The sequence below is a fragment of the Gavia stellata genome, chromosome 37, assembly GCF_030936135.1.
Source record: "Gavia stellata isolate bGavSte3 chromosome 37, bGavSte3.hap2, whole genome shotgun sequence".
NCBI lineage: Eukaryota > Metazoa > Chordata > Aves > Gaviiformes > Gaviidae > Gavia > Gavia stellata.
The window spans coordinates 207,148-219,245 of record NC_082630.1 but is presented as its reverse complement, the minus strand read 5'-3'; the positions used below and the strand labels follow the sequence as shown (position 1 = coordinate 219,245).

At 56.5% G+C, this 12,098-nt stretch overlaps 1 protein-coding gene across 1 annotated transcript; it reads right to left on the bottom strand.

The window, feature by feature from the left end:
* Positions 1–788: 788 nt before the first annotated feature.
* On the bottom strand, positions 789–12,098 carry OVOL2 (ovo like zinc finger 2). Its single transcript, XM_059832932.1, is given in 5 exon segments — positions 789–1,099; positions 4,628–4,817; positions 7,043–7,233; positions 7,862–8,243; positions 11,958–12,098. Coding segments are annotated over 5 exon segments (1,215 nt in total).

Sequence of the window (12,098 nt, the reverse complement as noted above, 5' to 3'; positions counted from 1 at the left end):
TGTCTGTTAACAGGATGTGGCAATAATCCCCGAAGTGAGCGTGACAAGTCCAGGAACATCAGACTTAAGGTTACACTGAAACCTAAACACGATAAAAGTAAGTTCACAGCTTGAAGTACCTAAAACACGACCGAAAGGCTGCCCTGGAATAATGCCATTCGCTAGTAGAGCAAGTTTGGGAGGAAAAAGTTTTGCATCCTTTAGAAAAAGTTTCAGCTCACCTTGGATCACGCTTCCATAAATCATTATTGTACTGCACGGGGGGCAGAATTAAAGTTATTTGCACATTTTATCTTATTTACCGAGACAGTGTACTCCTCAAGCCCGTTTTAATTCATTTTGCATAGAACAATGTACCGGTAGCTGCTCTTACACGGCACTTTTCACCCAAACCTCTCAAAAGTAATTTGCACGGGAGGTAATGGTTATTCTCTTTACCAAATACGCTGCGGAAAGGTGAACTTATTTGTCAGTGGCCACTCGGACGTGTGGTAGAGCTGAAACAGAAAACAGGTTGCCTGCATGTCAGTTCAGTAAATTCTCCATCCAAGAGGTGACAGCCTCTGCCAAGCTTTCCTTTCTTCTTTGGCCAGATCAAAAGTCTGATGTTTGCATCGTATATGGGAATATTTCTTTCAAGTTGAGGTTCCACCAACATCAAGAGAGTCCCGTTAACGAAAGCATCCCTTTCATTGCAGGGCTTTCTTTCAAAATTGTTTTTAAAAAAATAATATATAACTAGTCCTACATGTAAACTTCATTCCTTTAGACCACTGTAATCCACCACGTTACTCATCTTTGTCGTCACCTTTGGAGTTCCTCTGCAGGACAGGGCTCAGTTTGTTTTGCAAAACCGCCGCGAGTTTTTTGGAGGTTTTTTTCAGGAAAGCGCTTCCGGGGTGAACGTTACTAACGTGCAGGTACAGGTCCTCCTGCGTGGGGCCCGTGTAGCCGCAGTCTTCGCACACGTAAAGTTTATCTCGCCTCTGTTTGTAGGCGTATTGCTGCTGCACGCCGTGAATCTTCTTAAGGTGGGACTCCAGGGAGCAGCGCTGGGTGAAGGCTTTGTTGCAAACCTCGCATTTGTAAGGACGAATTCCTGCAACGCGAAAAGACAGCGATTACTCTTCTGATTGACGCTTCTTACAGCCGACTAAGGAAGCGGCTACGAGCAAGGCTCTGTTGAGCAAATACCCACCAGCAGGGAGCTACTAGCCCGAGGATCTATCTGTCTACATAAAACGTTCTTACTTTCAGGCTAAAATCTTCAGGAAGAGGTTGATCTATTTAGGCATAGAAAACCTAGAAAAGCTTCGTGAAGACGTAGGCAGGCGCTGAGGATAACAGGCGCTTCCGTAGAATACAGATGTGATGATTGAGATGACAAGCTCACGTTCCAGAAGTGCATTAAGGTGAAAGAAATAGGTATGTGTATCTCCACAGGAGGGAGAAGGGGCTGGCTTGTGAGTTGAATGCCCGAGCGGTTCCGTTCAGTACAGACAACCAACATTACAAAAATACTGAGCGGTAACGAGGACCCATTTTACCACCATCAACACTGATTTAACAACAACGCCCCCAGTACTTGAACGACAAATAGCTGAGGGTTTAGCGACACTTGGAAAAACCTAAACCGGTTGCGATTTTACTTACTAGACTATCTCAGTAAGTCTTCGAGCAAAGACCAGCCTTAAAACTGACGCAAGGAGTTACCCAAAACCCCTTTCTCTTCCCAATGAAAGGTGAAACGCGAGCGTGTCAAAGATCAGACCTAGTAATAGCCAGGCAAAAAAGGGCAAAGCACGCGTATCCATACAGACAGATTGTGTTAAGTTCACCCCTCAGTCAATGTTTCCACCAGAAATCCAAACCGGTTAGAAGTTCCAATAAGCAGCATCTTGATCGCGTTTTTGCAAGTCTTGTAAAAGGAGGTTATCCCAGCGCACAGGCTTAAACTATCAAGACTGAAGTTTCCTAACACCTCCTGCTGTGGGACGGCTTCAGTTACGTTCAACTGCAACTGGAGAGAAACTCCAAATCTTCATTAGAATTCACACACGAAAAAACGTAGCTTTTACAAATAGTATTTTGGGTGCCGTTTCGCGCTCATCTGAAGGCAATTTAAACCTCCACCCCCCCCCGGGTCCTGCCACCAACAGCGCTCCACCGGCACGAGCGGAGCACAAGAGGGGTAGTGCCAGGCTGGCACAGCCCATCAGGGCAGTGGGAACCTCTTCATTATTTCTGAATCATTTTAAAATTTTATTTTATTGTGTATATTAGTTACTTTTTAATGTTTAAGTCTGCTTACGCCATGAAGCTAGACTGGGATGTTTGGCTTTCACTCTCTCCGACGCTACCCTACTGTTGCACAGCCTGGTTACAACCACTGCACAGCAATTTCCACTGGAACACCGAAATTCCGTAAAGCACACGTAGATGGGCACCTGTAGCTACAAAACAAAACCCACGCTACCATTTCCAGCCCATTTGTCTTCCTTTTAACATTCAAATATAGCCCAGCTTTTCTGAACAGCAATCAGCTTTGACATAAAGAAGGCCACTGCTTCCAGAGATGCCGTAGTTCAGCCTGGAAAAGACAGACGCCAGAACGCTATCGGTCGCCCGGCTGCAGCCAGCCTTCGTCCCCGCCATGACCCAAGGCACCGGGCAAATACAGCATATGTGAGTGTTTATACTGGAGAGGAGAAATAGTGACACCAGTTTCTTCTAGTAAAATTGGGGACGATCTAACCGTAAGATTCATGTTTCCAGGACAGTGGTTTTCAGTCCTGTCCAGTACAAAGATCTTTCCTCCCTTCCAGAGCTTTGCAGAATTGGTTCTAGTCCCGCATAGTGACTTCAACTCTACCGGCCACAGGATAGATATACACATATATACACATTTAGCTTCTGTTCAGAGACCCTCTTGGATTTAGTTTCTGAATCTCAAAAGACGAGGGGAGAGGTTGAAAATTCACTTCTTTCAGAAGCACCGACTCCGCACTTCAGCCAGACCCCGGCGGCAGCTCCCTGCTCGCAGCCAGCAGCTTTCCTTTCCACATGAAAGCTTTGCAAACAAACCAAAACAGTGCAAAACATTGGCTCCGGCCAATGCTTTCCCATCGAAACGGGCGGCATTGTCTTCCTGAGCTCTACTGCTAAGAAACAACTCCTGCCCACCAACATACTTGCGTCACCTCTAGCAGTTCGCCCGGTTAATGGTGCCTAAGGCAAAAAAGGGGCAGCGCAGAGCGAGCCCCAATAATCGGCAGGTCCCGTAGGTAACCGCAAATCTGGGAAGTTGGAACGTGCCCGGGAGATGCGGTGGATGCATCTTCAGGGTGCCCTACAGCGCAGAGTCAAAGCCTCCTGAGCACAGCCAGCTTGGCCTGCCAGAAAGCGTCTTGCTCGGTGAGGATGGGGTTGATACGTATTTAAGCCATCGCTTCCACTAAGAAAAGGAAAGAGAAACAAAAAGGCGGCCTTCTCCCTGCTCCAGGTTAGGATAAGCGCTTCTGTGAGCAGTGAGCTGGACTTGAGGCAACCGATCCGCTTCAAGGAAGCACGCTCGCCGCTACGTGGGGTGGGCTCAGGAACCGACCCCACTGCGGAGCGGCCACGGAAAGTGCATCCCTCCAGCCCGGGGGAGCGATATGGGAGCAAGAGCGAGCAGAGAAGGGAAAGGAGTGATTTTTCTTTCTTCCAGTGCCATCACGGGTTTAAATCACAGCATCCTCGGTTATGCCTGTACATCTGGTGCAGATGCAAGCAGGGAGGAGGGAACTAGCCCAGGTTAAAGGCAACTTTTTTACCCACCCTCAATCCAGGGCAAGAACCGCTGTCAGGAGATTTTCAACCCACTGCTCCCGATTTTCAACCCATGCTGTGACCCACACGACAAGTGAGTAGAGACGGTTTAGGCCAGTGGCCAAACTGATCTGGATGGCTGGGTGTGGAGAGGGACACGGCTCCGAAAGGGGCTTGGGCGAGCTGGTAGCCTGAAGCAGGCGGGGATGCAGCGCGCAGGATTAGCAGAAGTCAGATGCGTCGCCCAGTTTCCCTAGAAAAGCTGGCGGCACAGCATGAACCACGCTCTGGTTTCTCCAGACGGTGCCAAAACCAAGCCGTAATCCCATCCCGCAGGAGAGCCGGTGGGGAAGGTTCGCAAAAACCCCAAGAAACTCCTGCTCGTTGCCTCTAGAGGGCAAAGCATTTTCATCCACCGCCCGCCCGCGCTCGCTGGGACAGGCTGGACTCACAATAACGTGCGGTGAGTTTTCCCGGGTGCATTATCCCGGGTGGGTTATCCCGGTCTCGCTGACCCAGGCGCAGCAGCGCGCGGCCACATCTACACCGGACCTGGCCGGCAGCTCACGCACCCACATTGCTTCACACGGATTTCGTTAGTTCTCCCCGGATTTTGTTAGTCCCAGGGCTTTTATCTGTCCGCACTCACGTTTTTCCCTTTCCTCCACCACATCCCTGCTACTGTTCGCAAACGTTGTTTACCTGGGGGTTGTATTATCGTCTTGCTGAGTTACCCTCACCCCCCATCCTTGTCCCATCTCACCCCATCTCCCGCTACGCAGAGCCTCCCTCGAGCCGCCGGGGACCGCGTCCTCACCGGTATGGGTCCGGACGTGTCTTTTCAGATCAAAGGTGTCGTTGAAGCCTTTTCCGCAGAAGGTGCACAAGTGTCTCTTCACCTGGCTGTGACACTTGATGTGACGGTTGAGCATCCGCTGCAAGCGAAAGCCTTTGCCGCACAGCTCGCAGCTATGCACCGTAGCATCGTTACAGGTGCCGGTGGTGAACTAAGGAATGGAAGAGGAGAGGGTGAGTAGGCATCGACGTGACAAAGATTAACAGAACACAAAATAAGGAGGGGTGGCTTACTGTTGCATTAAAAAAATACTTGGGATATAGTCAAAATGGAAAGTGAAAGCATTCGGGAGATTCTGGCTGGGTGAAACCTTCACGCTTCCCTTGCGATCAGGTGGGTGACTTAAGGTGCATGGTTTGGGACTGCTGCAACGCCGGCCGGCTTGGCTTCAGGGGATAACACACAGCCTGCGCGCAGGCGGGGACCCTCCTCGTAAGCAGGCGCGCTTAGGCTACGAGCACCTCTCCGTGGGGCCGCGTGCGTGTTCGCTCCCGCACTCGGACAATATCCTGGGCGGAGACGGGAGGCCCTCCCTGGCCTGACAAAGTCGTAGCCAAGCGGTGCCTTCGCCAGTCATGCTTCCAGCCGCCACGGATCCCTCGAAAACCAGCCAGCGGTGGGGAAAAAAAAAAGGTAGGTTTGGCGAGATAAACCAAGGCACGTTGCGCTGAGTCAGCAGAGACTGAAACAATGGCACTAATCTCCTCCCGTTGGTCTCCCTGGCTCGTTAATTAACGGCAGAGTGTCATTAGGGATTAATCTCCTCATTCCCGCTCCTAACACCAAAAATATTGCGCCAACACCATGACCTAACTTGACTAAGGGAGACACTGATGATTCAGCTCTTGGGAAGAGCGTTCCTCAAAGCGAAGGCTTAATGTCTGGAAGACGCAAACACTTCGCTATTAGTTTAATTATTCACGGGGGACCGGACGCGCTCGCCGCTAGCCGCTTGGGCTGGGGGAAAGCCAGCGGAGCAGGCGGCACCGCGCGCACGCGTCCATCGGCTCTCGTGGCGCTTTCGGGGAGTTTCTGTGGCACGCTGAGAAAACCCAACTCTGCCGAAACGAGGTTTCGCTGTGACTGCTGCTAAGAGCCCGGAATTATACAAAGTCGGTTGAAGTCAAACAGCAGCGGGGCAAGCTCTTCATAAAGAGAGGAATACGTTTGGGGTTTCTTTTTCCTGAAGAGCCACTTATTTTTCCCGTCCTCCTCCTTCACTTACTACTGAAGCCACGCTGCCTGAAATTGTAAAGAAAGATTAAAAAAAAAGAAAAAAAGGCGGCTGCGAACCCACGAGGTGTGGAGCTGGAGGGGGAGCCGGCTGGGAAGCGTCTGTTGGGCAACAGGTAGGACTCCACCTCATGCGGCCGCGTATAAGCGGGGTGAAAACCGAGTGTTAATCCTGAGATTAATAACACGGCGGCCGAAAGGCTGTCATCCCAGCAGAGAGAGTGGGAATTTTTACAGCTCCGTCCGGCAAAGCAACAGCCTGGGTTTAACGAGGTGTTAACCAGGCACTGGTAAATGCGCCTCCTCCTTCCTCGCACCCGGGTGGCCGGGACCTCTGCTGAAGGGAACCCTGGATGTTCGGAGATGGACGTGGTCCTCCCACCCCATCTGCATCACCACCGTGCTTCGGGAGCTTGGGCCTGGCTTCTCGGGCACCGCGAGGAGCCCGTGAGCGATTTGCCTTCTCAGCCTTGGGAGGGGAATCGCCGCTGGGCTCTGCCCGGGGGACGCCGGGTTCCTACGAGCTCCTGCCCACGCAGCAGAGAGGTTCTTCGGCGAGTTAACGGACGGGTACCTGCTCCCTTTCACCCAAGCCTGCGGGTCCACCTCAAGGTGGCAACGGCCTTTCGCAGCTTGGGAGGAGGACCTCTTCCTAGCTGCTACCTTGGGGGTATCAAGAGGGTAGGAAGGTTCACCGCAGCCCCCCCCTTGGCAAAGGCTTGACTACGACCTAGAAGGCGGCCTTTTAAGGAGGCCCCACGCTAAGGAGCGAGATCCACCCGCGCGCCGTGGGGCATGACTCCCAGCTGCCAGGGCTGGTCCTTCCTGGCTGGGTTCAGAGCTCCTGCGGGACCCGAGCCAAGCAGGTCAGGGGCAGCGTGTCCCAGGCGGGGACGAGGGAAGGCAAAGGGCGCTGGAAGATTACGGTACATCGCTTACGAGGCTTGCCCTGCCGCTGCCGTCCAACGGCCAGCCGCTCTGGCGGGCCTCCGTCTCGGCGTGCGGGGCGGGTGCCGTCACCTCTAGCGGAGAGAGCCCAACGGACCGTTGTCACCCGGCGTCCCCGGCCGGCAGCCGGGCCCTGCCCTGGAAGCGGGGTCACCCCGTCACCGGGGAAGAGGGCGCAGGGGCGCGGGCGGTTACCTTGATTTTCGACCTGACCACGGGGCGCTTGCCGGCCAGGTCCAGCAGCATCCCCCCGGCCGTGCCCAGGGGGCCGGGGGTGGGTTGGGGCGTCGGGGGGTGGCTGGGCTCGGCGTCGCGGGTCCCGCTGCTCCCGCTGCTCTCCAGGCTGCAGCTGTCCTCGAAGCCCAGCACCACGCAGCCGATCCCGCCTGCAGCGGGGGGGGACGCGGCGGTAAAGAGGGGGGACGGCGGCGGTGGGGCCGGGGCGGGGGGGCCGAGCCCCGGTGTTTAAACGGGGGGGGAGGGGGGGGAGGCTCCCCGGCTCCCGCTGCAATCGGAAACTCAAACACGAACGGTCCCAAAGTTCAAACGCGCCAGCTCCGCCGCCTTCCCGTTATACCCCGGGCAAGGGCAGGAGGAGGAGGAGGAGGAGGGGGAGGACATCACCCCCCCCACCCCCCCGGGTCCTTTCTTCTCCTCCCCCCGCCACCTTTCTCATGCAAACGAGGTTTCCCACCTTCCCGGACGCACACCCGCACCCCCCCCCCCCCCCATGCCCGGGGGCTCTCCGGGGGTGCGAGATGGTGCCGGGCATGGAGGGGGGGGGGGGCATCGCCCGGCGGGGCGGCACCGGGCACCCCCGCTGCTGGGCGGGGAGGGTCCCCCCGAACCCCCCCCCCCCCTTCCCCGTTCAGCGCAACCCTCCCCCGGCCCGGCAAAGCCCCCTCCCCGAGCCGCAGCCGGCGGGGCGAGGGCTGGGGGCCGGCGGGGACCCCCCCCCCCGCTCCCTCCCGGCAGCGAGCGGGGCCGGGGGGGGGGACCCCGGCGGGTCCGTACCTGGGATGTAGGTGTCGGCTCTCTCCTCGTCGGGCAGCCCATCCCAGCTGCGCACCGCCGGCTGCGGGCTCCGGCGCTTCACCAGGAAGGCTCTGGGCATGGCGAGGGCAGGGGGCTCGGCTCGGCTCGGCACGGCACGGCTCGGCACGGCTCGGCACGGCACGGAGCGGAGCGGAGCGGCAGCTCACCCCGCCCGCAGCCCGGTGGGGCGCGGGCGCTGCGCTGCCGTCCGCGGGGAGCGGGACCGCACGCACCGGGCAGAGGCGCGGAGGCGCGGGGAGGGGAAGGGGAGGGGAGGGGAAGGGGAGGGGGGGGGGGGGAGGAAAGTTTCATAAGGTGGAATAGAAAAATGCACCAGGAAACTTGGGAAGGAGCATGCGTGCTGCAAACATAACGGTGTCAACAAGTCTGCTTACCTGTCCGACCGGTTGGAGCAGCTGAGCTTTGTTCCAGCCCTTCCTAAGGCATGAATGTTTGCAAAAGAATTTAACGTCTGGAAATTAAAAGAAAAAAAAAAAAAACACACCCCCACCAAACCCCACCAAACCGGCGGAGGGGAGTCCCGCCGCTGCCGGGGACCCCCCCGGGGCCGCAGCCGCCGCCCGCCCGCCCGGTGCCGGGGGTGCTCCCGCCCGCCCGTCCCACCGGCCCCGGGGGGCAGCGCCCAGGGCCCCCCCGGGCAGCCCGCGGAGGGGAGGGCTCCCCAAGGGGCACCGGGGAAGAGGCTGAGCGACCCCCGGGGCGGCGGCGGGCAGAGAAAGTTGGTGGTGGTGTTATTTTTCTTAATGACAAGTCTTTCTTCTCTTCAAAAAAGGGCTTTATTCTGTTTCAGTCATTGATTTAAAATGAAAAACGTGTCACGGCCTCTTCTCCCCCCCCACCCCCCTTTTTTTTTTATTTGCCTCTTGTCCTCTCCCCCTCTTCCCGAAGTGGAAATGAAACAAAAGAGGACGGGTGGGGGGGGAAGGAAGCAAAAGAAACAGAAGAAAACCCGCAAAACTGCACTGAAAAGTCTCCCGGCCCAGCGAAGCCCGTGCGTGGCCTGTCCCCGGGGATCTGACAGCATTCAGGGGTGCCTTCTCCCGCCTCGCGCCTGCCACGCGATCCGCTGTCCTATTAAACGCAGTGGAAACGCGCTGGGGGCCTTCCTCCCCAGCACGGCCTCGCAGCAGAGCCGGCACCGGGCTGGAGCGGTTGTGCAGGCTGGTGGGGCTGAGCGCCCAGAGAGCCGTTGCCCCACGTGAAGAGGCCTTTCAGATGGCATCACTCTCCTCTAAGGTCACCGCTTTCCTCCCAAGGAGCACAGCGCAGGCCAGGGGGAATCAGCGGGAGTTTCACCGGTGCTTTCGTCGAGGTGAAGATTGAACTTCAGGGGACAGATCTGGAGCTTCTGGAAAGGACACACCTTCGAATGAAGAATCACACAGAATCGCTAAGGTTGGAAAAGACCTTTAATCATCAAGTCCAACCACCAACCCAACCCCACCATGTCCACTAAACCATGTCCCACAGTGCCATGTCCACACGTTCCTTGAACACCTCCAGTGATGGTGACTCCACCACCTCCCTGGACAGCTTCTTCCAGTGCTTCACCACTCTCTCCGTAAAGACATTTTTCCTGATATCCAGCCTGAACCTCCCCTGACACAACTTGAGGCCATTTCCTCTTGTCCTGTCACTTGTCACTTGGGAGAAGAGACCAACACCCACCTCACCACAACCCCCTTTCAGGTAGCTGTAGAGAGCGATGAGGTCTCCCCTCAGCCTCCTCTTCTCCAGACTGAACAACCCCAGCTCCCTCAGCCGCTCCTCATCAGACTTGTGCTCCAGAACCCTCACCAGCTCCGTCGCCCTTCTCTGGACACGCTCCAGCACCTCAATGTCCTTCTTGGAGTGAGGGGCCCAAAACTGAACACAGGATTCGAGGTGTGGCCTCAGCAGCCAAATGAAAGAGCTCTGCTTAATGTGCATCCCCAGTTATTCCACCTGGGCTCGCTGGGCCAAGGATGACCGGCGTGGGGCTGCTGGGGACCTTATCCAGGGGCAAACTGGTGTGAGCCCTTGAGGGGGTCTGAGCCCTGGGGGCATGGGAGAGGCTGGAGTCCCGGAGAGGGCGTTGGAACGGAGGAGCCCCAGCCCCAAGCCCCGCATCAGGTGCCGCACCATTGGAGAGGTCCTCCAGGATGAGCATCCCAAAGCAGTCCGTGTTTCCAGCCAGGAGCCGCAGCAGCCCTACCCGCCGTACCCCGTACCGGAGCGACGCACAGGCTCAGACATCTTCATCCCACGGGCTGAAGTGGCGGAGGAGTTGCCCCACCACCCAGCACTTGGTCCTCCAGGAAGGCTTTTAAGCCCTGACCGCTCACCCGCCGGACAGGCCCTGGGAGCGAGGGCGAGGGCGGGGGGCACCTCCTCGCTCCCCCTGCTCCTGCGGGGAGTTTACAGTCTCCGCAGGTACGGGGTTGGGGGGAGAAGCCACCTCAGCACCCCTTCGGGCGAGACCTCAGCAATACCACCCGTAAAACCTTCTCTTCCTTTCTTTCTCTTCAAGGCTACGGCTGAGATTTTGCTCCAGGTTAAAATGCAGCTACATGGGTTTGAATTGATTTTTTGCAATGCTTTCAACTTGAGGTTTCTTTTATTTTAACCTCTCCTCGTCTTTTAAGCCAAAAGAGGTAGCAAACGACATGAATCACAACACTCCTGAACCAAGAGTTTGCTGTGACGACCTTAACGTCTTCTTGGCTTTTTCAAATCCTGCTTTGAGGTTCCCATTTAGCGAGGTCCTGGAGCACACACTTCACTTTAATTGGGTGCTCCAAGTCAGACGTGCACTTACACGCACAGCTGAATCAGGAACTAAATTATTATTATTATTATTATTATTGTTATTATCAGCTCTGGAGCCCTGACACGAGCGGTCAGGGCTGTGGTGTGGCCAGCGCCGTCGGAGGCGCAGGGTGAAGAGAAGGTCCTGCAGCCTCCGGCAAGGCAAGAGGAGCTGGCTGGAGAGGCACCACCGACACGAAGTAGAGCATCTCGGCAGTGCCGGGCTGCCTTCCCCTTGAGCTAGCGGGTGGAAACACAGACTGCTGACCAAGCCTTGGTGTTGCTCGGCCATAGCCCAGAAGAAAACAATGCTGCCTTTCCTAAAAATACCCTTCCTCGGTACTTTTTAACCCGGAGGAGCCTGGGGAGCGTGCTCACAGCATGGTCCCACCAACACCGTTGCAAGGAGCCATGAAGCGGCATCCTTGGGTCCGCGCCGTCTTCAGCGAGGCAGCTCCACGGACACGTCACCGTCCTCCCTACGCCCGCTGGAGCAATGCTGCACGTACAGCCCGAGCGCTGTAATTACTCAACAAATAACAACGCTAACGAGATAATGGCACACAAACCTTTCTGTAGGATCTTGTTTAATTTTCAGCGTGAGTTGGGTGTGGGAGAAAATCCAGGACGTTAAATTAACATTTTGGGTGTAAATCAAATTAAATGTACAAAATGCCCTGTAGGGTCAAAGCAGAATGGGACCCACCCGTACAGATTTGACTACTAAACTGTATTTCGTTTGACTCAAATCATCTGCGGGAGAGACTGGATCAAACAACGGATCAACCACGTGTCGCTGTCGCAATCGCACCCCCCCTCCTTCCCCAACCGACCCCACGGGGGGGGCGGATCAACGGCCACGTGCGAGGGGCATGGGGGACTCGTCCCTTCTGGAGGACTCCCTCTCACCGCCAGCCTCGCCCTGGTTGATACAGCACCGAGAAGGGAGTGGGGAACGCGTGCTTGGGGGCAAGGACCCGGGTGTAGGGAGCGAGGGAAGGTTCTAGGCTTGAGAAGAGCAGAGCAGAGATGCTCGGTGAAGGGGCTGTAAGCAAAGGCATGTGTCCACCGCTCAGGGGATGGCGGCTCAATTTTACCCGCGACCAGGGACTATTTTAGCTGCCCAGTGACCCCGGGGAGCCGTGCCCTTTCTTCTTCTTGCCTGGGCTACGTCTCACCTCGATCAGCGCCGTGCGGCTGCCGAAGCAGGTGTGTGCCCGCGTGGTGGAGGGACGTGGCCTGGGGGGGGACGAGGGTTCGACCGTACAGCCAGGCAGAGCTGAACACCGCCGAAAGGCACAGGCCCTCGGCAATGCCGCGGCAACGTCTTCGAGCTGCGCCTTTTAGCATAGAGTCCAGCAAAGGGACCTTCCCGCTCGGCCCCCGGTGGGACCTTGCCCCCAGCCAT